Consider the following 25,276-nt stretch of genomic DNA (forward strand, 5'->3'; position numbering starts at 1 on the left):
CCTTAAACTGTGCTTATATCAACATAAGTTTGTCATCTGTTACCACAAAATGGTTGCCCATTTTGATTTAGAAAAATATTTTAAAAATCATAAACCCCAGAAGCATGAAGCAAAAAGGGCCTGTCTAGCTTATCGCTTTATGAGTAAGTGAGTGGGTCTTTGGTCAGAAAACAATCCCATCAGTGCAACTTTATAAAATACATTCCTTATGCTCACTGAATTGGAATTAAACAGAGTAACACATGGCAGGAGAGACAAGGTTCAACAAAACAAGCTTAAATAAGAACTCTGGTCATAAGAAATCAGCCTACTTTTAATACTGTTAATGATTCTTGTTCCGTTGAGTATTCTGTTGCTCCACAATATGGAAAAAGCAAACAAATCACAAACCAAAAACATTAGAATATATATTTTTTTTAATTTTTATAAATAACTTATCTGTTACAAAGGCAGTTTACCCAGCTAAATCACAAAACCATCAACTCAAGATATCCAAATTAGGTTTTATTAATAAACAGGTAAAAACTGATTTGTCAATCTTCACATAGAACTGCAGATGAAGCTGAAAAACAAGGCCTCATTTTATAAACAAAATGCATTGAATGCAAGTGCTTTGGGTCTACTGCCTAATTACCTGGGATTGACATTTTCTTCCCACATAAAAAAAAAAAAATGCAAAGCCTTCAAAACAAAGGCCTCTGTGCATTCACATAGATCACTTGTAAAACTCCTAATGAAAGTGTCCACTGGCGGATGTTTACTGTGGGTGACAGTCTACTTTGTCTCTTGCTACATTGTTAGCACTCCCTCCAGCCTCACACTAAGTGCTGCTGCTACATAATTCTTTGCGTGCCGTCTTTCATGCATATTGTACTGGAATTCCATTTGCTTGATCTCGGTTACATACATCCCCGATCATGTGAGTATTTTTCTTAAAAAAATAGATCATCAAAATAAAAGAGATGCTTGAGGTTGCTTCAGTGTTCAAGTCTGTTTGATTTCTCTTTTCCAGCCTTTATTTCAGTTGTCCTAAATATTGCTATCCTTGTTTTCTATAAATATGAGACTCCACCACAAAGTCAGGTTTAGAAACTGGCTGCCAAAACAGGAAAGCATTTAAAGTCCTTGAACAAAGCTGTACGATGCTGCTGCTGTTGATTTTGGCACTGTATGTACTTCCCCAATGAATCTCTCTTCAGGAGTCTGCAAGACACCCAGCAGATGAAGCAAGCTTAACTCGGATGCTGATCTGTTGGTGGGTTGAATGTTTCCTAGTATAAAGTTTCCTCACACCAGACAAAATGCTCCCTTTTGTGTCACCCACCGTAAAACTCAGTGTACAGAGTGAACTATATGCATAACTCTTCCAACTTTTCCTGCACTTTTACCACGCTGCATCTGCAGGTCTTCACAGATCATCAGCATTTACAAGAGCAATGTACAGAATGAGCAGAGGAAAGCTATTTTGTGCATAGTTTCTTATTAATGCTCTTATTTTAAGGCATTGCTTCTCTCAGATAAAAGCTTAAAAAAAGGGACATGATCGTGCTTAATCACTTAAAGGGAAAAAAAGAAAGTTAACAAAAAGACTATTACACTATACATACAGAAGTACAAGAAAATAATAAAGGTGAGGAAAAGAAATCACTTAAAGCAGGCACTAGAGCTATGTACAGTAGGAAAAGCTTTGGGGTATTTCACTGTGTGTATTGTACAGACAACGCATGCACTTTTTCCTTTTCATCTTTAGATGTGATTGTACTCATTTCTGGCTTCACAGAGATGTTGTCAGGGAAGACAAGGCAAAGAGTACCACTGATTGGTGAAGTTCTTCCCTTTATCAAAGGCACTATGTGGCAGCAAACAGTTTAAATATTTAAACCTTGTTCCTTTTAAGATCTCCTCTGTGCATGTAGTGTTCACTGAAAGCTCTGAAAACAAAAACACTAGCACTCTATTCCTTTCCCCTGTCAAAATTCAGCAGTGACATGGGGGCAGAGAAGAGGATGGGCAACACCCAGGCCCTGAACACGGTGTGTGTTACTGGTAATACTGTACATGGTTTAGGCAGCTGGTGAGTCTCTCAGCAGATTGCCCTTCAGCCGAACAGCGTCAACTGCCTGCGACACAACTCTGAGGTATTGCTTGCTCTGTGGGCTGACATTTAACATTAGCAAAATACCAACTCGTCACACCTTCCATTTTACAAAATCCTATGCATAAATGCTTTTTTTGCCCCCCAATGCCTGGACAATTCCTGGTACGTTTGCTATAGTTTTACAGAAGGTAATGGGCCTGTTGGCTCAGAAATGCCTGGGCATTTCACACTGTTCACAGCGATTTAAGGCTGGATGATTTAAAAAAGTACAGGCGGTACAACTCCACTGAGCTCCCTCGTCTTCATCTGTGTCTGGAACAGTCTTTGGTGTTTTCACAATGGACCTCTGATCTGTGACATGGAAGAGATAAGATAAGCAGTTACTAACTGAAAACAGCATGGAAAGAATTTTGAGATTTTTTTTTTTTTTCAGTAACTGTCTTGTTCCTCTGAGAACAGCACAGTTATTAAAAGTGACAGAAGCAGCTTTTTACGACCTCCTTGATTACAGTTTGATTGTAAGTCAGCTAAAAGGCTCAAGGTAAAACTAAAAAAATCAGGTTTCCCATCCCTTAACTCTGCTTTCTTCCCTCAGTTCAAAGCTACAGCATAAAAAGGAGATAAAATTTGCAAATTAATCAGCACAGGAAACATGGACAAGATTCAGAAGTTTGAGGTCTACAGAGTGGTCTAAAATTCATTACGACAAGAAGTATGTCCTTCGTATCCCTTTGACATGTTTAACTTTTTGATCCCAGAAAGAGGATAGTAGTTCTTCAAGCCAGCTCAACATGCAGATGTACTAAAGAAAAACCATTGCCCAGCTCTGTCATTCTACAGAGTAATCCTCCCAATCATGCCAACACATGATGTGTTAGACAGCAATCTTACACTGTTTTAGAAGAGAAAAGAAGAAGAGAGGAAAGGAATGAAAAGGATGAAAAGAGAGATGAGTGACTTCTCAAGTTAAGGGCTCCCCAGTTTAGGCAACTTCAAAATCCTTTTAGCCCATTATTTTATATGGAGAACATCTCATCAGCAACTCATCAAAGGCAATTGCTGCAAAATGACAGCAAGAGCTCTAGAACTACACTGGTACTGATCACAGTTGCAAGAAGAATTATTTTTGTTCTTTTGTGAACAGCAGTAATTCTGGTTCAAATCAAAGCCTACATGATAACTAAATTGAGGATTAATATAAAATGAAAATTAAAGTTAATGAAGAACTAAGATACAGCAATGATACTTTTTTAAAAAGAAAGAAGAAAATAAGGATAATTGATAGAGGGACTTTGGAGCTTTATAAACCAGGCAGGGTTAATTTTGCATTTTCAAGATAGATTGAATGAAACACTTAAATTTGTGAGTCCCTACAAGATAAGCCAATAGATGTGTCAACAACTAGCCAAAGAAAATAAAGTTTTCTTCTTTGATAGGTTAGTTTTTACTTATTGTAGAAGGAACTACATAATGGATAGGACTTAGAAGTTCTTCATAGTTCAATTGTAAAATGTGTGTGGATTTAACTTGGAATTTTCACTACCAGCTCAGGTAACGAAGGATAGAAAGTGCTTTATAAAGCATGAAAAACAGTATTGGTCTGGACGCATTGCAAAAGGCCTGCAGGACAAGAAGACCAATTTATCTAGACCATTTTACAATGCAGAAATGTCTGAAATCTCTAAGATGAGAATCTGTAACAACAGTTACTGCACACTGCAAGGACAATTAAACACACACATCCATATTATGTGGAGAACTTGCTGGACAGGAGAACTGCAGAGAAACACCAGTGGATTATCTCCACGTTTCATTAGGTGGTCTGCCTAAAGTCGTAGTATGATGCTGTTCCAAACGAGTTGATTTCATTCTCTGCTTTATGTAAAACACAAAAGGTAATTGTTCTGCTTTGTTTGACATCCCGAGAGGGAAAAAAGTAAGTAATGTGCAAACTAATGGTAAGGAGAATGTTTAAGAGTGGCTAATATTCAGCAATACTGACTGCCCTACTGGACTGCATTACTTCCCTCTTCAACTACTACCTAGAACTATATTTACCAATAGTCAGAAGAGGCTTTCATGTAACTTGTTAATACAAATTCTACAGTAGCCACAATTTTCAGTGAGGGTAACCAACCTGAGTTACTACATGTAAATAAATCTACTCTTAGCTATAGATAATGGTGAATTCATCTAAGTGAGTTTCACTGTCCTTAAGCAATGTACCTCATGCTCATTTTTAAAGAAAGATGGATGCTTCCATTATATAAACTACCTTACAATATAATACCCATCTTTAGCATAACTTACTTAACAGACTTCTCTTTCTTGAATGTATGAATAGAGGAAACAAGAGCAAACAGAAGCATACTTACTACCAGTACAGAAGAAATGCAAGGTTTGTATGCTTTTGAAGTAATCTATTTCATAATCAACACTTAAACAAGATTCATAAATTAGAACTTGATATTAGATACAAACCAGGTATTTGTATCAAATCCAACTTCTATCAATACAATACCTTTGGGTTTTGGTGGCACGGGACCAAGAAATCCAATATTATCGTAAAAATTATGAATAGCGCTGGGATTAAAATGTGGTCCTAAAATAAAAAAAAAAAAAAAAGTGCAGCAGTTTAAAAAAATAAACTTGAGTAGGGAGGTATATCAATTTTTTTCTGGCAGCAATTCTGTAACAATACTATTACTCACTTATCACCTTTTACATCAAGGTGTCATCACAGACCTAAGTGAGATATTAGTGGTTTCAACAATACACTTTAAGAAACGTATTGCCCAAGATATGCAATATAAAGTCAGAGACAAAATCTAGCAAACTAAACTCCTTCAAAGGTATCTTTTTCTGCTGCTCTTTAAGATCATAAGTAAATCCTAGCTGTCTTTTTCTAAATTGCAGCTGAACTCAGAGATATCTTACCTACTATGCAGTGTATTATACATGCTTAGAATTAAAACTCAGAGGAAGTTCTAAATACAATTTACTGTAATAAGCAGGAAAAAAAAAACCAAACACCAAACCCAAAACCACCCACCATTCACTCTATCCAAGGTCAAATTTTTAGTGCAGCATTACATTCAGCACACCTGCCTACCTTCTCCTGAACTGCAGGCACACTGTCTGAAGCAGAACTTTTGTGGCTCATCTCTCACCTGTTCTAACAGCTCACTGCTGCTAAAAGTGGGAAGTATCAGTTCCTTTCCCTCTCACTATCTCAGTTCTCCCTTCCTGTGCCTCTCCCTCAGATCAGCTGTGGCAAGCTTTTCCAGCAACGCAAGTTTCAGCTTGGCTCATGAACAGAATCAGCTCTGCAAAGGGTCTAAAAAACTAATACAGAGCCAGAGCTCAGTAAGTGGCAAGAGAGAGAACCAGGAAGAGTGCAGGCTTTCTTGTTGGCAGTTCTTGAACTGGCTCAGCTGTCTCATAATTTCACCCCCATGACCAAAGGCTGTGTCCCTGCAGACAACGAAAGCAGAGAGCACACTGGAAGTTACAACTGCCCTTTATATTTGCTAACCTGAGAGGCTAAATACAGACAGAAGTGGAAGACAAAAGAGAGAGTTGGACATGTATGTATAGCTGTATCATTCAAAAAACTTACTCTTTCTTTGCTACTCAGGTAACCAGATTTTTTCCCCCCGGCATTTAATAAATAAATGGCATCACAAAATTCTCTCTTTTGAGCCAGTATGAAATAGGAATGACTGTGGGATTAGGAAAAATCATGTGGCCAACAAAAACAACAGGCTTTAAAGACAGTTACTCCCATAGTTTCACTCAAACTAATGTGATGATTTTGCAAAAACGGTGTGTATCTACCATTTATGACACAGACTTTTTTGAAACATGTGGACAGTGAAAAAAAATCAACATTTACAGTTACTGATGTACTAAGACATACTGTACCTCTTGCTTGAAAAAGGTCAATCTCTTTGGTTAGGCAATCTATGTCTATCTGCAGCTGTCTGTTACAACTTCTTAACTGTTGCATTTCTTCCAGCTGAAAAAATAAATCTGCCTGTTAGACTAATTTTCCCAGTTTATGAACAGTTATCATTCACACACAGGTAGACAGCATTTAGTTATTTCAGAAATGATAAAAAAAGAATCTTCCCTAATGACCACCTTTCTTTTAATCCAAACGTAGTCTTACAAAAAGCTTCCAGACCCCCTGAATAGTTCTCACTCGTCAGACTTCAGAGCTGACTGAACAACTCCAAACTGCAGTCAGGGCACAGCCAATGGTCCAGTCCACTAGACGGATGATCATCTAGCACTGAAAAGCGGTGCACTAATCAGTTTCTTTGAGCTCAGTATAAGCACTAAGACCAAACAGTACTTGATGTGATAGCAGCATGAGTATTAACTTGTAAGGACTACCAAGTCAAACCTTTTGTGACTGCCTTTAAAAGCAATAACTTCACAAACGAATTAGCGAACTGCAAGGTTGTGGTTAAATTAGTCCTTGCTCTAAACTCCACTGTTTACCAGCTTAATTCTAACTGTACTACCTGTCCCAAGTATATTGTCAGTATATGAACAGCTCTTCCTTCAATTTATTGTGACAGATCACACTTGTGGTTTAGGTTTATACCCTACAGACATTTCAACTTACTGATGGAATTTGGGAAACAGAATTCGATCTTTTCAGGCGCCTTCGTGTTAGATTATTCTCCATTTCATTGACCTCTGATTTTAGTTTATCCAACTTTTTCTTTTGAACCTCAAGTTCTCGTTGCAGTCGCTCCATCCTGGCCTTCTGGTGTACCAGTAAAGCTGCAATACATAAAGTCCCATTTTATCTACTTTATTATCCTTCACATGTCAACATCAGATTGAGATGCAAGTTAGTACTCTTCTGGGACAAAAAAAAAAAAAAAAAAAAAGAAAGAAAAAAACCACTGCTATGGACTGCTTTTCCAATTTCCTCACAAGAAGAACTGCCGTAAGACAGAAAGTGCTGTATTTCTGAAAACAGCACAAACTAACTACAGACAAGCAAATGTGAGAAAGCCATAGAACGTGATAAATGGCCACGCAAAATTTAACTGTAATCTGTAAAAACCTACAAGACTGACTCCCCAAAGCCAGGAACAAATATTTCTTCATGTATTCAGCTTAACCACAGTAAAACAGGTAGCATGAAGAGGATTTCAAGCAACTGCAATATGGAGCACTACATACACTTATTGCAATTAGGATTGGATCCAGTGTTCATCATAGTAGGACTCATCAAATGAAACCCAACCAGAAATAAGTACACCACTAGCAAACTGCAATATTTGTCAAAAGCTGAACTGTATGTCATTTTACCCCTAAACTACAGTGCAGAACCATTAGCTCAGCTTTCAATTTCTAACACTGCTTACTATTTGCAAAGCAAAAGGCACAAGGAGACCTATTTTAGAAACAATGAAGTTAGCATTTAAACCACAGTTTTTTAAAGGTATAAAGAACCGAAGTGGCAAATGACAAATTCATGCAGTCTAATGAGTTTATTTCATTGAAGGCAGGTTTACTATTAAATATCATCACAAAAGCAGATATCACTGCTCAAAGTAATAATCACCTCCTATAAAAATGTATTTCGTTAAATAAACCAAAGGATAATTTTAACTTCTGCACAGCCATTAATGCATCCATTAAACTAGTAATTCATATAAACTGTGATCAGTTTCACAGACTATGAATATTTTTATACCATCTTGGAAATTATAAAGAAGTAGCAATAACAAGGCATTGTAAAAAGACTGAATTTGCCTCACAAAGTCTTTAAGCCAAACTCTAGCCTGGAATATGATGCTTAACCATTTCCTCACCATTTCTTCAGGTACCAAAAACTTAGAAGCACTCAAATCTGATTGCCTAAGTTTCCCAAATAGTAGCAAAGGAAAAAACACACACCAAAAAGATGCAACATTCCACATCTTTGGCCAGCAGAACTGTCTTCTCCTGCAGCTCCTGCCTGTTCATTCATTCATTCACTCACTCACACACTGCATTTCGTCTTCCAGAGGTTCTTTAAAAGGAGGAACCATGCCAAACTATTTTTGAACACTAGTGTTACAGACTGTAAGGTTGTACTGAGACCCAGCCTAGGCTTTTGAGCCACAAATGTTCACAAGACACTGAAATGATACTTCGCTTCTGCTACGCTTTGTTCAAATCTGAGAAGTTTTCATAAACTGATACCTTTACTTTGGGCCACAGCAGTTGCACCATAGTAAAAAAATGCAGTTGCACTCATATGTAAAATAAAAACATAGTAACAGAAATGTCAAGATTTTTGTTGAAGACTCGGAGTTATCAGGTAAGTCATCTCAACAGACAGTCTCTCCCCTTGAAAAGCCTTTTACAAACAGCAAATGAAGCTGCAAGTCTAAAGAAAGGAAATCAAAGACTACTTTGCCTTTACTCCTCCAGGGAGTGTACAAGCCCTTTTTTTTTTCTACATTTAATTTCCACTTTCAGATAGCCTCTTCTTTTTCATTATCATGGTAAGACTGCTGAGGCAACACAGCCATGCTCCACTGCCCAGACTCAGAACTCTTCAGACCTGTCAAACTGTGGATGCAGGCTGCTGGTGAGTAGCCAGTAGGTGAGGAGCATTGTTACCAGAGCATCAGGTTGCACAGCATGGCATGGTGTCAAGAGTTGAGCTATGACCAAGACTTTGCCTGTGCATCCCTCATCTCCTTTTTTAAGCCACTCTTCTAAAGGAAAAAACCCCCACAATTTCTCATTTCGATGTTGTCCCACTTGTGAGGTTTAGAAATTCAGCTGTTTTATGGAACTGCACAAGGAGGAGAAGGCACTGATGGATGCACACAGCACTATTACATGCTTTTCATTTTCATGTAATGTCTGGAAAGTTATGCAATTTATTCTCTCTCCTAAGAGCTTTGTGACTACCATCTGACAATTTCAAATCCCAACAGGTTTTAAAAACACACATTAAAATTACCATTGTGATTAAAGAAGAATCACTTGATACCACTATAAAAAGTAACTTTGATAAGGAACTTGAAAGAGTGTCGTTTAAATGGAGACTTTCATATATAATTTGATAATTTTGCTTAAATACCGATTTGGCAGCTGCAGGAAAACAATGGTGGGGGGAAGACAAAACCCTCCCCGTATTTCAGTGAGGTATTTATGAATGGAAAACAGCAATTTAAGTATTCAGCTCCCTCTAGTGTTGCTCAGAGCAACTGAAAACGTCCAGAAAAACACTGCAGTTCAACCTCTTAACTAAGTGCAAACAGGATATTTGGCACATTTAGTTTTTTACACTTCTGCACGTTTTCATTCAGCAGAGTGCAGCACACTTCAAAGCTCTGGCAGATGCCACTGTTTCCTCTGACATCCGAAGTGCACATCTTTCACATAAAGGTAGTATATGCTATAATTACAGGGAGGAACATAAAAGTTCACTCTTCCTCTACCAGAGACCTTTTCAGTCGGGTACCAAATATACCTTTAAGTTTGTAAATAATTGTTTTCACAAAGGCTCTGTGAATGTGAATTTTAAAGTTAGACTGTCTTTTGTTATTTTAAGTGTTTCTAAGATAAATTTTAATCTAGGAATATGATGATTTCACCCTACCCTATAGACCTACCTATTTCTTAAACCTCTTAGTTTGCCAGATATGGAGGGGATTTCTGGCAATGCAATTACACTGTGGCAGGAAGTTCATGAGAGTCTCAAAACACACTTATGCTTCTGCATGTTCTCAAAACCTGTATCTGAAGCTGCACAAAATTCAGTCATCTGATGCGCAACTTCAATAGTTCAAACTGATTTTTTTTGTTCTCTCTTTTCAATACTCACCTAATTTTTTAAAAAGAGGATCACTGAAGAGTGTGGCCTGATATACAGAGCCAAATAGAAGGTGGTATTTTTTTCTTAGCCACCTGATGCAAAGGGTTCAGAGCCCCTTGGAGCATGGGCCACAGCTGTATCTCATTCAAGTCTTTTTTCTTAAGCATCTACAAGAAGTGGCTAAAAATTAGAGAAATTTGTTTCCCGCAGCTTTATTTATTTTTAAATTTTTAAAAAACTACAAGAAACCAAAGCAAGAGCTGTGAAATGTTAATTTACTAATCTAGTTTATCAATTAATTTATTTACATTAAAAACACAGTGGCAAGAATTGCTAAGCAAACGTGCATCCACGTATTTAACTACAGTTGGTACCAATGATTCACTCAATTTTGCACACCATCCTCTTTCAAGTTAAAGAAAATAATATGAAAACATCAGACAGTCAAGGCCACGTAATATTTAACCAAAGGACTTAAGTTCCCTAGCAAGAAAACATCTACCTGGTGATTTTATTACACAATTATGTATTTTCTTCATGGGATGCCTTCCCATTATACAGATGGAGAGCTATATGCAGAAGGAGCAACTATTATATAACTGTTCAGCCTCACTACTCATCACATGACATGCATACAGAGCATACATCACAAAAATATATCTGAGTACAGAATCTTCAGTTTCTAATAGGATTCCAATTTTTCATCCATCTTCATACTAAACTAAATTATATATTGACATCTCATTTAACTACTTCATATTAATAAAACTAATCATAAATTGTAATCTCTGCTAAGTAATGGGAATACTCCTGCACATTCACAGAAGTGATACTGAACAGAGGAGCATAAAAATGCATCCTCTTTTGGCTGTCCTTCTGGCCATGCACCTAGTATCACTCTTCCCACAGCATCATGAATTCTTACTGACTTCAACAGCGGACACACACACTCAACATTTCCACAAGCGAGTCCTCAGTATCTCAAACTAGAATCCTAGAAAATGAGAAACATCCCTCAGCAACCAGTTCTGAAAAGTCTGGTGACAGTGAGTTTCTTAGGTTCACAGAGTCAGTGTCAGAGATCCAACCAAGCATTCCAGGGAAATGACACTGATTTTATCTGAGCAGTTCCCACTCCTTTACACATTATATAACCTCCAGGTTTGGCAGCAAATAAGACAGAAATGTGGGGCAGCCTTTCATGGGAGCAAAACCAGAAATATCGTGGAAGGAGACTGAGGTGCCTACACACACTGTAATTAAGTAAAGCTTCTTTGACGGCAAGTAGCAGCACCTACAGAGAGGTCCAACACATCTTCTCTTCCCCTGGGTTGGACCACGCATATAAATCTAAAATAAATCAAAAGAGCAAAGGAAACTCCATTTGACATCAAAGCAACTCCATCTTCCACCCCAAGGTTTCTTTTCTCCCAAGCTAGTTTCAGTTCTTCTTGCCAAGATAAGGAGCATTCTGACAGAAATGGAAAAGTTGATGAAAATACAGTTTTCTCTAATCACGGCCAGAGAAACTACTCATCTTCTCTGGATAAAATTAAAATGAAACAAGCACCTCACATGGAAGGATTCTGACTAAATAATCAGCAGTTTAGAACACAGAAAACAACAACACTCAAATCCCTTTTTGTATGTAAGAAGAAAAAAAAAACACAACACTGCTAAGTGTAAGGAACTTTTAAAAGCAACAGTTAGGACTTCCAGATTCCCATATCATACAAGTAAATCTATCACAGAATTCTCAACTTTCCAAATTATAATTAATAACAAAAATGTAAGAAATGTTGCACTTCTTGCAGCAGAAATGGAGCACACATGCTGGAAATGCAAAACATCTCTACATGTAAAGAACTTCAGAAGTGCAAGTGCACTTTCTAGTGAAGGACGCGGATGGTGATTTCCTGAGGTCCCTAAAGGTGTACCAGCCACATCATACATCTACACATCATCTAAAAGCTGCAGCTTGGCTTCAGGAAGAGCTGGGCTCCACAGCAGGTATTAGGTCAATGCTTCTGGAACTCCAGGTTGTGTATCAGGCTTCCCTCATCTCAATAAACTGAATGCTGATACCTGCAGCTTGTAGAGAATGTGCAGGAGGTTACAGTGCCATCACTACCAAGAGTACAAGAGATAAAGAGGCAGACCTGGTTGAAGTCAGTGCCCTCAGAAAGGAAAAACAGAAGAAAGGGACAACTCCCTAAAAAGTACCTCAAGTGCAGTTTTGTAACCCCCGAAAAAATATGCAACTTGCTTGGGAAGCAAGTTCATAATCTAGAAGAGTGTTTAGAGCCTAAGGAGAAGATTTCAGTTGCTTAATTTCTGGTATATGAAGATTTCCAGGACTAAGACCAAGGCAGCTAAGTCTCCCTTCGAAATAAGAAATGGAAATATGATCTGGGAGTTTTCTGTTTACCTACAGACAAATTTTCTGAAGTTCTTTATGCACTGAACATAAGAGAACATAAGGATTATTAGCTTTTTGGTTTTGACACATAACCTTTAGAAACTTTTGAGTTAGGATTGACTATTCCTCACCAAAGTTAATTATATCCAGAAGCAGTGCACAAACTAGAATCACTTTTTGATTTACTTCATTAACACAGTACTCCAGATGCAGACCTGGCTTCCAGTGTCCTGATCACTGTACTTACTTACACAAAATAAAATGGCTAAATTCATCTGAAGAATGTTTACATTGGTCATAGAACAAGCCAGTTTTTAAAATTCTGAATTGTTTGCTAAGTCCAGAGAGGACCAGTGAAGTCAAAACCAAATTATTTTGACAACCTATCGTGAATACTGTTTAAATATCCTAAGACTTATTCAATATTTTTATGTAAAAAGTTTACAGGAGGGTTAATAAACCATCAAGTTGGTAATAAAAGCATGCAAACCCATGAAAACAGAAGAAAAAGATTAACAGGTTATCACACTGTATCACATACTCTAGATTTTACCCCTCCATTACCACTGATCCCTTAAATGAGATTCCTTTGGTTTGGTGTTGCTTCTCACATTTTAAAATGTAACAGTAGTAAGTATCAAGAATTTAAGCATTTTATTGTCAGGCACACAGTAGGAAACATGGAGGCCAGGCCAACACTTCATCCCATTAATTGCTTTTGAAGTCTGCTTTTCCTTCTTCTTAAATAACACTCACACACTCACACACACACACACAAAAAAAAAAAAAAAAAAAAAAAAAAAAAAAAGAAGAAGAAGAAGAAAGGGAACATTATCCAATGTATCCAATGTAAACAGTACCACAACTGATTCAAAAATCTGACAATGGAATTGGAGCTTTAAATCACTAGGACAAGTTGAACAAATGAAGCAAACGTGGATATTTCTTTCAGAACAAGATAAAAATGAAGATGGTATGACTCAATTGATAAAGACAAACAGAAGAATATCTTCAAGTATTCAGTTACATGTCTTTACCATAAAAAGAAATCTATGATTTGCTTATAAAACACTTTTATTTATGTAGAAAACACTCACAAATGCTAAAATTAATGATACTGTATTAACATCACAAAGGTTACTAACTGTTTTCTGTTCTGCAATCTACACACTGAATTGACAACTTGATCAAAATCTCTACAATTTATATCAAGAATATTACCTTGCGTGTAGGCAGCATCATCAGATCCCATACTCAATTTCCGTGCATCACTGATCCTATCCACATGTGCTAAAACAGGGTCAGTGAGATGCTGGATACCCTCTGGTTCAACATAGTGATCAGGAAGGTTTAGAAGGTTTGTAGGTTCAAAAGTTGGGGACACTACCCCTGGGGAAACTGCAGGGGGCTTATTTGGAGAAACTGTAATTTTAAAAGTATATTTTGTGTTAGGCTGAGTAACAACCACTCGAGGAGAGGTTGCAGTGGTGCTGTTGCCCACTGCTCGACTCTTGGGTGGATGGTGATGAATAAATGCAGGACCCATGCTTACTTGACCAGACATATTCCTAGCAGTAGTAGATACTCCAGGATTTGTCGATATGAAAAGCGTGGGCTGGTTCCGCACAAGTTGATCATCTCCTGTCGTGGCATTTGCTGAAATGTAGACCTTGGGCTGACCACGTGTGATCACTTCATCAGTATTTGGAGGACTGGCCGATATGTAAACAGTGGGTTGACTTCTACTTAATGTCTGGCTGTTGAGGGAAGAGGGAACAGTGGAGGTGCGAGGGCCAGTTGAACGCAACTTAGAAGAACTGTTTCTTTGTGGCGGTTCAAGTTTGATTTCAATTTGATTTTTGCGAGGTCCTGTGGATATATTCTGAATGTTGTATTGGCTATGAACAGAGGATTGTGAGCTACCAGATGAATGAATCATAGGTGCTTGTGGAGTAGTAGGAGAACTGATAGGCATGTACACATGAGAAGTCTGGTGGCCTTGCTGGTTTGGCTGTGTTGAGTGTTGCGATGAGGTATGTGGCGTAGTACTGGATGTAGGAATAGTAGTCCAGGGACTCGGCTGCGAAGGCTGGTAGACTTGCTGAGGGTGCATGGGATTAAACTGAGATGCCCAGCCTGGCTGCTGCTGTGTCTGTCGAGCGGTACCACTAGGAGCTGTGATGTAAGGCCTAATATAGATAGAATTTCCCTGGGGACTGTTCAGTACAGGAGGAGGTACACCATGTATGTGCAAAGACGTTGGGGTATTGCGACCAGGTTGAATGTTTGGGGCTAAAGTTACCATAATGGGGTTGAATCTGGGTGTTTGTTGAGACAAGTTAGATACTCCTTTGCTGCCTAGGTGAAATCCAAGATGCTGCCCTGGATTAGAAGCACTAACTGTATTAGCCATCCCAAAGACATTAAATCCTTGTGGAACCTGCGCAGGTGCTGTCTGTGGTTCCTGCTGAAACAGTTCATTGTTGGACTGACTAGTTTGAAGGTGTCCATCACTAACACTGTGAGCGAGAGTCCTACTTCCATTCATTCTACTTCCTTCTCTTCCATGGTGATAGACATTCTGTGACTGCAAATCCAAATTAAGAGATGTCATGTGATTTCGTAGTCCAGGAATCCCAGAATCATCAGAAAAACTCAGGTCTCCTTCACCGTAGAGATACTTTGTGCTCTCCTGAGAGAGAACTGCACAACAGGCATCCAAATTATTGTTATTCTAAAAAAGACAGATTAAAGTTTGACATTACTGATAAAATACTGCCACAGTTACGTACGAATACATCCAATCATAACTGAAAAATTAACAATATAGCATCAGATAGAAAGCTTTAGGTGGCTGGCTAGCACAGCTGCTCTACACACACAAAGGACCTGCATGTGAAGCTCACTGCTCTGGGAACAGTGGCTCAGCTAGTGGCACCAAGGGCAGAGGTCTGCATTGCCTCTGAAGCATTGACAAGGAGGTCCTGCACCTTGGTAAGCTAGTTTTATGCCATATGATACACCTCGGATGAATACTTTCCCTATTCCTTCTCAGTTTCAGAACCATCTTCAGCAGAGACCAAATCTCTCGCTTTAGGGAGGAAAAATGATAGCAGGAACGGAGTCACAGCATTTGCATAGTACTGATTAATAACTTAAAAACAGAAATAAAAACACATGTTTATTTTAAATATTTTCCCAAACACTTCAATACCAGTTATGCATTACCTCCTGCTGAAAACAGAAAGTGAATCTTATGAAGAAACACCCTGACCCAAGGAACTGTACGTGACTTCAGAAGAAATGTAAAAATCCAGTTTATACAAGTACAGCAGAATTACTCTTTTGTAAGATAAAACTATTAATCGAAAACCCAGAGGACATTTGCATTTACATTTTAAACCACTGCTTGCAAGGCTTTTAAATACTTTTATTTGTACCTTTTAAAACCGGTAATAGGATGACTTAGAACAGAAACCACAACCTAGCCAATTCTTTTTTTTAAGAACATTTCAGAAGCAAACTGCTAATCTCTCTTCTCCTTTTCCACATGTTTACTAGTATTGTACTCTAATCTTCCCAATTTAGTTTCCTACGTAAGGGTTTTTAGAAAGAGTGAACATGCATCAGTGACCTGATTTCCTCATACTGTGTTCCATCTTTGCCACTTTTCACACAGAACCTCCCATCCCCAAAAAATAAAGGTTAATACTTTAGGCCAGAAGAGCACCTGTTCAGGCCCATGTTATTAACACTAAATAGGTGGCAAATCCATCCAGCACATCGAAACAGTTACTAGAAAAAAATGCATGTGATCAAGGAAAAAAATTGCATGTGCCACGTAGCAACATTATCAGTTAGTTAAAGAGTAACACAACCAGATAAACTGATCCATGCTACATGCTTCCTATAATGTCATTTTTGTTAAACTAGCAGACATTTCTCATTCTTCAACCAGGATGAAGGTGACAGTGTTGCGCAGACATAGCAAGACTGTCTCTACCTTACAGATTTACAAAAAAACCAAAAACAAAAACAAAAAAACAGAAGTGGGAGAGGGATGACAAGGCTAAACTTCACCCACAAAACCAAAACTGTGTGTTCATTCAGACCAGATGCAGTTTTGAATTCTTCCAAATTAAAGCAAATTTTAAAAAAATCCCCAAAAAACCCCAACCATAAAACTTTAAAAAATGATAGGATTCCCTAAAGGCTATCTAACAAGCCAGCTCTATATAAAGATTGCTGCAAAAAAGTATTCAGAGATATGAAAATGGATCAAATTGATGATATGCATATTGGCTCTAGTTTGGAATAAGGACCAGAGGACGAAGTAATCAAAGGAAGTTAGTAGTGAAGAAAGGAAACACGCGGACAGAACAGTGGGTAAGAGAAGCTAAGAACAATAGCCTGGTATTTGTTGCAAAGGAGAAAAGGGAGCCAGAAAAGGGAAAAAGATAGGATGCCACAGAAAAACAAGCCAGAAAGATCTCAAAGGCAGATTTTGCAAGAAGTGAATTAAAATTATTAACAGAAAGGCCAAAAATACCAAACCAAAAAGGAACAGGCCAAGCTTGCAAGGCCCTTACATTCAGCTTGAATGCATTTCTTTGGACAATTTTTTATTTCTTTTTTAAGACCGCATCCAATCAATTCCCAAATTTCAGTGACGTCAATGAGAAAATTGGAGAATTCAAAGGGGAAACGGGGGCACATGGAAGCCCTGGCATCTTCTGGCTGGCAGAGGCAGAGTTTCAACCGCTTCTAGCTCTTTACAGATCAGAGAACCGGTTGATGGCAGACTGAGCATATTCCAGCAAAACAATACCCCTCATCTTATCTCTGCCCATGTCCCAATTGAGTTTAAAATGTTGGATCCCTGAAAGAGAAAGAAAAAAAAAGAAAGAATAAGAATCTTGGAGGGAAATGAGGAAGCAAGGAGAGGACGTAGACTTGAGGAGCAGGTATAGAATGCTCCGGACACAAAAAATAGGACAACAGGGAGCAACGTCCACAGACTCTGGGAACTGCTGTGACGCCTTTAAATGAGGAGAATGGGAGAGCTGAATGCAGGAGGCTTGTTGGGAAGAACATAGGGATACAAAACTTCTTAGGAATATTCAGTGCTGTCTGCCCAAGACTTCTTACTCCCTAGATTAGGCAGGTTTAAGTTTCCTCCTATTAGCTCTTTGGTGATCCTCTGTTTATAGTATGCTGTATATTGTTTAGGTATTTCAACAGTGGGGTATTTACCTTGAGGTATCTGCATATTCTCTTTATCCTTATTTTTTTAATTGTAAGTATATAATGCTATAAATCTTCCTTTAGAAAGAGCTGTGTTCGGCTACAAAGAATTAATGGAGGATGACTGAAGTATCTGTACATTTTTTCTGCACAATTCATAGTAATCCAAAGAAACTTTCCTTGTTATAAAAGCTTTATCAATAATACTATAAACTACATAATTGATTATATTCTTTCAGATTCTCACCTGGGGTTTCTTAAGTTCCTAGCTTAAAAGTAACTTTACCCTGACATATGATGCCTGCACATAAGGTACTGTGGGATCAAGGCTTTTTTATACCAAATGTCCTCAAGTACTTGTCTTTGACCCAAACTACTCTTACTGCCTTTATTGGAAATCCTTTCCACCATGTTCAACTACAAGGTGGCAGAACTCAAGATTCAGACACTGTTCCAGCAGCACTGCAGATGTGTACAAGTACGCTCAAATCCTGCTTTTCAATCTTTCCCATCAGTCCAAGTACAAAATTTGTTGGTTTGAAGAAATCATGTTAGGCAGCTTTTTTAACAACCACACCAAACAAACCAAAACACAAACAAACAAACAAAACCACAAGCCAAAGAGAGCAGCAAAGCTAGAAGTTGCCAGAGAAATCAGAGCTCATGAAATTTCAAACAACTGACAGGATTTTCTTGGTGAGTCTTAGCTCTCAGTTCACAAAAAAAGGTAGCTTTCCAGTGTGACAAATTAGTTTAACAATACTGCATAAGATCCTCTTATGAGAGCAGACTTAAAACACTACCTCAAAATCTAAACCCTTCCCCATAAATCTGTCATAATATGGAATGTACAGGATCTTTTATTCACAGTTATAAGGCTCTTCTTATTAAAAGAAATCCACTGTACTCAATGTTATGAAGACCTCTGAGTCTCTTAAAGACAAGCATTAGTTTTTAAATTTTTCAAGAATTACATTCACAAGATGTTTACTGATGCATTCACTCCATCAAGTCCACAGACCTTGCTGAACAAGCAGTTCTCATGTTCGAAGAACTAAACTGCACCTGTAGTATAAAGTCCTACAGAGTACTAACATAAAAATAGCAGTGTACAATCTTGAGAACAAGTACAGGCAATTTATACTCTGATTCAGTTTCCTTTTCAGCTAAATAATAAGAAGAGACTGGAGAAAGCTTGAAACCTCATGAGCCTCAAGCAGAATTTTTCCTTCTTGCAAATCAAAATCAATTATGTTGACGAAATGCACTTTACATATGTTCTTACTGTAGAAAGACTGGAGAGTCACGATAAAGTCTTGGTAATAAGAATGTTAAATTATCACAGACACTTACCAACAGTACGAACACTTCATCTGGATGTATGTGTGTGTGAGAACATTTATATATGTAAGTATAGAAAATATGTATTTCATTTATAAAATACATATAAATAGCAAGACAAACAATAAGGATAGAAAGAATGTTGAATCATAACCATAGATGTCCTAGCCATAGTCCAGAGATAGCTTCTGGGAAGCCATAACCCATAATTTTTTTTATCAGTGTATACTGATGATCAGTATAATTATCTGGATAATGATCTTATTAACCAGAGTAAATCAAAAGTTGAATAGCTTAGAATGAATAAGAAAATCCAACAGTATGGCTGCTTTGAATCGATGGAAAATGCAAAGCAAACATATTTAAGCAACACAGTTAAACAAGTCTACCAGCATTTGTTAATTCTAGGCATTTAGCTGCTATGTGCTATTTATGTGCTATGGAGGGACATGAATTTATCTTCTGGAGTAGCTAATATGATGTTACAGAGCAAGAAGCTGATACAAAACACAGTATGTGTTCTGATAGTGGCAGCATTAAAAACAGACAGCTGCATGTAGAAGTTGAGAATATGGAGCTTTAGCACTAACTACAGCACTGGTCAAAAATGCTTTGTTACTATCAAGCCCAACAGAAGTCCATTAATTAACTACACAGACTCCAAAGGTGCAACAAAAAATGAAGGCCACCTGGCAGCCAAAGCCCTGGGCAGAGGCACACCAGTGCCTCACCCCCAGTCAGGTCTAGCACAGTGGAAGTGAGGCTACAAGCATCTTGTCCTGCCTGAGAGAGCTGACCTGAGCACCTGGCTGTGCCCACATCACACTCCAGGCTCCCTGCTGCAGAGGGTACCTCAGGCCACCAGGGCTGGCTCTGCAGGCCAAGGGAGCTGGGAATGGAACGCATTGGGACCAACCAGCAGGCAGGCAAGGGCCCACTTTTAACTCTGATGGAGACCAGGTAGCAAAGTTGCTTCTGGATCTGCTCCAACACTCAAATATAAATTAAAATAAAATTTTAAAATGCTGCATTTTGTAGCATTGCCTTAAATTGTCCTTGCTGGACTCAAGTTGACTTTGCATCCCTCCTTTTGCCACAGTTAGTTTTGGCTCCTGAGATGGCCAAAAGGCATGAGCATACTGACTGGTGAGACAGTAGTCGCCATGCACACACTGATTATTGATTTACAGGCTGATTTACTTTGGACCACCCCTGATTAGGCATTGAAAAAGAGAGGCCAACTAAACACTTTGCTTGCTGTGCAATATAAAGAAATTGGCTGCCTATATTTTTCTCATTTATAGAAAAAAACAAAGAAGAAAAACATCTGCCTTCAAAGGGGACATCCATACATAAAGCTTAAATTAGCAACGCTGCTGACTTGTACAGCCATGAACAGAGCACTGACCTGTAACATGCATCTGGATACAACACCTTCAGGTACCTCAGGGAACTTCTGTCGCAGGTCATGTAAAACCTGAATATCAATTTGCTGGCTTCCTTGGGCCATTCGTATATTGCCTGGTCAGGATTGTTTTTCAACAGGCAGTTTTAGGCCTTAGTAAAGGGAGTACTCATCTCTTCTGTCCCAGCATTTTCTGGAAGAGAAAGGAAAGCCTTGAGAAACCAAAAGCAGGCACCTCTGATGTTACAAAAGAACATCCCACAAAAAACTGCAACACACATACAAAATCCCTCTTCAATTACGCAGCCCAAGTCTGTACTTTATGCTGATGCTTTCCAGTGCAACACCTCTGGCTAAGTAGTTGTCCTTCACACACTCATAACCTTGAAAATTGCCCATTTATAGACACATCTGGGGATCAGTTTTCTTCTATCTTTGGTTTTATACTGATATTATAAAATACATTAAGAATAAGAAAGACTTAATTTATCAAAGTATTAAAATCACTAGGTTTAAGAACAGCATTTTTACTTATTTTAAACACAACTGAACACAAAGCAGTTCACATCAAATTTTGGAAAATAGTGTTCACTCAACTTTTGAATGTACTTGCATTTTTACCTTCACCATCATTGTTTTTGTTTACTGTCAGGATATTGTGGATAATAGAAGTTCAAAGTCTCTAAGTTCAGAATTTACTAGCAATTGTCTTGTTTTCACCCAACATACTTCAGAATACTCTGAAATTATTACTAGAAGGAAATAACACTGCAACAGCTTAGGCTTCTTCAACTAATTCTGTTTCTGCTTTGAAGGAAATTATGAAAAGCTATGAATAAGACTATTTCACAATAACCCAATCAACACATTCATACAAATTATCTGTCCAGACCATTTGATATCAAGAGGGTTTTACGAAGAAGAATTTCTATCAATAAATCTTAAAGGAATGCATCCTGTGTGTTAAGTAATGGAATGGAATCTTCTTCATATAAACTAATATTATAAATACGTGTGACCATACAGTTCATAAAACCCTGACATAGTTAACTTCAATGTACGTTTACCACTTAAATTAGCAAACCGTATTCAAGCATCTCCATGAATTATATTTACTTTCTCTGTGACGACAGTAGAGCAATTTAAAAAGTTACTCAGTCTATGTCTCACCAGAAGTACACCCATGTTATTTTTTCAATGGTTTACAGTGCTAGACTAATCTGAGAAGTGATAAGACATTACTGATCTTGCACCTTCTTTAAAGAAATTATAAGAAAACAACACTGTTCAAATTAAACAACTAAACGATTACATTGTTAATCAAAAAACTGTACTGCAATACTCCTCCAATTAAACTTCAAATCCAACAAGATCACAGCAAGTCCACAAGAACAGAAGATTCTATTAACAAGAATCAATCACAGAATCACTAAGTTGGAAGAAACCATCAAGATCATTGAGTGCAACCCAGCCCTAACACCTCAACTCAACCATGGCACTGAGTGCCACATCCAGTCTTTAAACACACCCAGGAATGGTGACTCCACCACCTCCCCGGACAGACTATTCCCGTACTTTATCACTCCTTCTGTAAAAAACTTTTTCCTAATATCCAACCTATATTTCCCTTGGCACAGCTTGAGACTGTGTCCTCTCGTTCTGTCAGCTGCTGCCTGGAGAAAGAGACCAACCCCCACCTGGCTACAGCCACCTTTCAGGGAGCGAGCAATAAGGTCACCTCTGAGTCTCCTTTTCTCCAGGCTAAACAACCCCAGCTCCCTCAGTCGTTCCCCACAGGGTTTGTGTTCCAAGCCCCTCACGAGCCTCATTGTCTCCTCTGGACACGCTCAAACGTCTCAACGTCCTTCCTAAACTGAGGGCCCAGAACTGGACATAGCACTCAAGGTGTGGCCTCACCAGTGCCCAGTACAGGGGAACAATGACCTCCCTGCTCCTGATGGCCAACTATTCCTGATACAGGCCAGGATTCCATTGGTCTTCTTGGCCACCAGGGCACATTGCTGGCTCATGTTCAGCTGCCGTCACCAGAACCCCCAGGCCCCTTTCCTCCTGGGCACTGTCCAGCCACACTGTCCCCAGCCGTAAGCTGCAGGGGGTTATTGTGGCCAAAGTACAGGACTCGGCACTCGGACTTATTAAACTTCATCCTATTGGACTCTGTCCATCCATCCAACCATTCCAGGTGTCTCTGCAGAGCCGTCCTACCTTCCAACAGATCGACGCATGCTCCCAGCTTAGTGTTGTCTGCAAATTTACTAATGAAAGACTCAATACCCTCATCCATACTGATGGATATTGAACAGAACTGGCCCCAGCACAGCACAGACCCCTGAGGGACACCACTGGTGACTGCTCCCAGCTGGGTGCAGCACCGTTCACCACCACTCTCAGGGCCCAGCCATGCAGCCAGTTCCTAACCCAGCAAAGAGAGCTCCTGCCCAAGCCGTGGGCTGCCAGCTTTTCCAGGAGTATGCTGCGGGAGTTTGTGTCAAAGGCCTTGCTGAAGTCCAAATAGACAACATCCACAGCCCTTCCTGCATCCACCAGGCAGGTCACCTGGTCATAAAAGGAGACCAGGCTGGTCAAACACAACCTACCCCTCCTAAACCCGTGCTGGCTGGGGCTGAGACCCTGGCCATCCTCTAAGTGCTGTGTGATGCAGAAAACTGGTTTACCCTAGTTCAGTATCAAATGCCATTTTTCCACCCCTCTTCTACTGAGCAGTGCATAAAACTTCCTCCTAAATAGCTGACCCCCCTCAATCCTCCTAAGACTGCTTAATTTTTTTTTCCAATTTCTCCAACCTACATTAAAGCAAACCACTTTGCAATATGTGCTATTATTTCAGAAGAGCAAATTCTATGATCTCCATTTCAAGTTCCTTGTATAGTACTAAAATTTTATATTTACTCTTCATTTAAATTGTATCAGCAAAAAAACACCTTCACAGCTGCTACAGCAAAAACTCCATGGAAAGAGATTAATGCATGTCTTTTCAAAAAACCACAGAGAATAAATTAAAAAACCAGTGTTTAAAACAAATGTTCCACATTGTCACCCCAGTGCTTCATTTCAATAAAGTATTTTGTATTCTAACTCATTTTTCAGGGTCTGAAGCCTTGTGTCTGAAAACACACAATGACCACAACTGCCATTTATTACTCCAAAGAAGGGAAGTATTCTAACAATTACCTTAAAACTCAGAAGTGCTACAGAAAAACTTATCTGCATCTTCATGAGGCGTGAAACGACTTACGGTCATCATTCAATGTTTGCAAAGTTCAATTATTTGTTAGTAGCATGCAAAACTTGGGAAATTGCTTATTATTATTTCTTCTACTGTACTCTTAAGTTTTGGTGGCTTAGCACCAAGCAGATGCCTGGGGGCAGTATCCCTTTACTAAATTTGCTGATAAATTTTTGCACGTGTGCATCAAATGTGTCAACATAGCAAAATACAATATTCACTGTAATATGGGAGGAAGTGAAAAAAAGAGGGTCTGCCCTCACTATCTTAATTCAGAGAAATATACTCCAACACACACAAAAAAAGGTTTTTTTTCTATAGTTTCAATTACAATAGGCAACTAATAAGGCTTCACTGACAATTAACACACAAAAAATGTATCATATGAATACGAAAGTCTCATTCCAACCATCACTTCAAGAAGAAAAACCCACTAAAGAGCTCAAATATATCAAAAGATTATTAATAAACTCAAATTAACCTTAAGGAAGACTGAAGTGACATGACTGAAGAGGTCTTCTGAGGCCTCTCTAGTAAAGACAGATGAAAAGGTTTTTTCCCAGTCCTTCATGTTGCAAGAAACTGCAAAAGGACTCAGGATCCATCTCCAGAGGCAAACTTAAAGGAACTGAAACTTACTTTGACAGCGGCAAGCCTAAGAACCAGACACACAACAGTGCTGTCAGCCATGGAACTCATGATCATCCAGAATATTATTAGAAATATTCCCAGAATATTATTAGAAAGTTACACATGCAAGTATGCAAATATATATATGTATATTTAAAAAAACACCCAAAATCCCAAAACATGAATGCAAGAGTGAATAGCCAAGACTGTCAGTAATTAGACTGTAGAAGAAAAGAGTACCAACAGGAGGCAAAAGAAACTGCTGGCAGCAACATTTTGGCTTCATTCAAAGACTCTGGCATAAAAATAAAGGCAACACAGCATTACAGAATTAATCAGAAAAACCTATTCAAGAAATTAGTTACTGGAAGAAAGAAAATTCAACACTGGTGACTCAGAGAAAAAATTCTTCCTAAAATCATTAATATCAGAGTTTAATTACAAAGGAAAACTTCTAAATACTGGAGCGCAGTACAACATAAAGTTTGTAGTAGTGTCCATTGACTTATAGTTTTACATACTGCTTCTAGCTATTAAAAAACAAAGAAAAAAACCCCTTCATTGTGACTTTATAATGTTGAAGAGAGACAGAGATCCCAGTGCTCATTTATGCCAGAAATACTAAGTAACCGGAAGAATTAATTAGCTGTGTTCTTTTTCAAAGAGTATTGGCACCATCCCCAGACAACTTAAAAGGCCTGGCAATTGTATCATGATGGAGCTCCTGTTGAAGCTTTATTCTGTGAAAACTATTGAAACCAAAGTAAACAATGTGTCATCTCCCAAAGACTACTCAGAACTATGAGTATGAGGCACAAAATAAACTGCCTCTCTTGTTTATGAAAATATTCAGAGACAACTTAATGTGAAATATAATTCAGATGCCAAATACTAGGCTGTTATAGTGCTGGACCAGCGCTAGCTAAACGCATAATTTTTCAAGTCTCCTTTCTTCTGACAGAGTACATGTTTAACATATCACAAACAATTCTTCAATACAGACCTTAACTTAATATCACACTGACTTTCTA

The 25,276-nt window shown here is 38.5% G+C and overlaps 1 protein-coding gene across 3 annotated transcripts in view; it reads right to left on the reverse strand.

Moving 5' to 3' along the window:
- Positions 1 to 1,823: 1,823 nt before the first annotated feature.
- TAB2 (TGF-beta activated kinase 1 (MAP3K7) binding protein 2) overlaps positions 1,824 to 25,276 on the reverse strand; it is a 61,197-nt gene continuing 37,744 nt past the window's right edge. For 2 of the 3 annotated variants that reach the window (XM_066178874.1, XM_066178875.1), the window contains exons 2-7: positions 20,351 to 20,540; positions 13,579 to 15,091; positions 6,732 to 6,892; positions 6,023 to 6,116; positions 4,620 to 4,700; positions 1,824 to 2,449 (exon numbers count right to left, since the gene is read on the reverse strand). In XM_066178874.1, the coding sequence (XP_066034971.1) occupies positions 2,304 to 2,449; positions 4,620 to 4,700; positions 6,023 to 6,116; positions 6,732 to 6,892; positions 13,579 to 15,091; positions 20,351 to 20,452 (2,097 nt within the window). In that variant the 5' untranslated portion in view covers positions 20,453 to 20,540 and the 3' untranslated portion in view covers positions 1,824 to 2,303. Of the gene's footprint in view, positions 2,450 to 4,619; positions 4,701 to 6,022; positions 6,117 to 6,731; positions 6,893 to 13,578; positions 15,092 to 16,946; positions 17,237 to 20,350; positions 20,541 to 25,276 lie in introns of those variants that run through there. The other variant, XM_066178876.1, reaches the window with a different exon arrangement.

This window comes from Chamaea fasciata, unplaced genomic scaffold (assembly GCF_029207755.1).
Source record: "Chamaea fasciata isolate MVZ Bird 193981 ecotype frontalis unplaced genomic scaffold, bChaFas1.0.hap1 SCAF_3, whole genome shotgun sequence".
Classification (NCBI taxonomy): domain Eukaryota; kingdom Metazoa; phylum Chordata; class Aves; order Passeriformes; family Sylviidae; genus Chamaea; species Chamaea fasciata.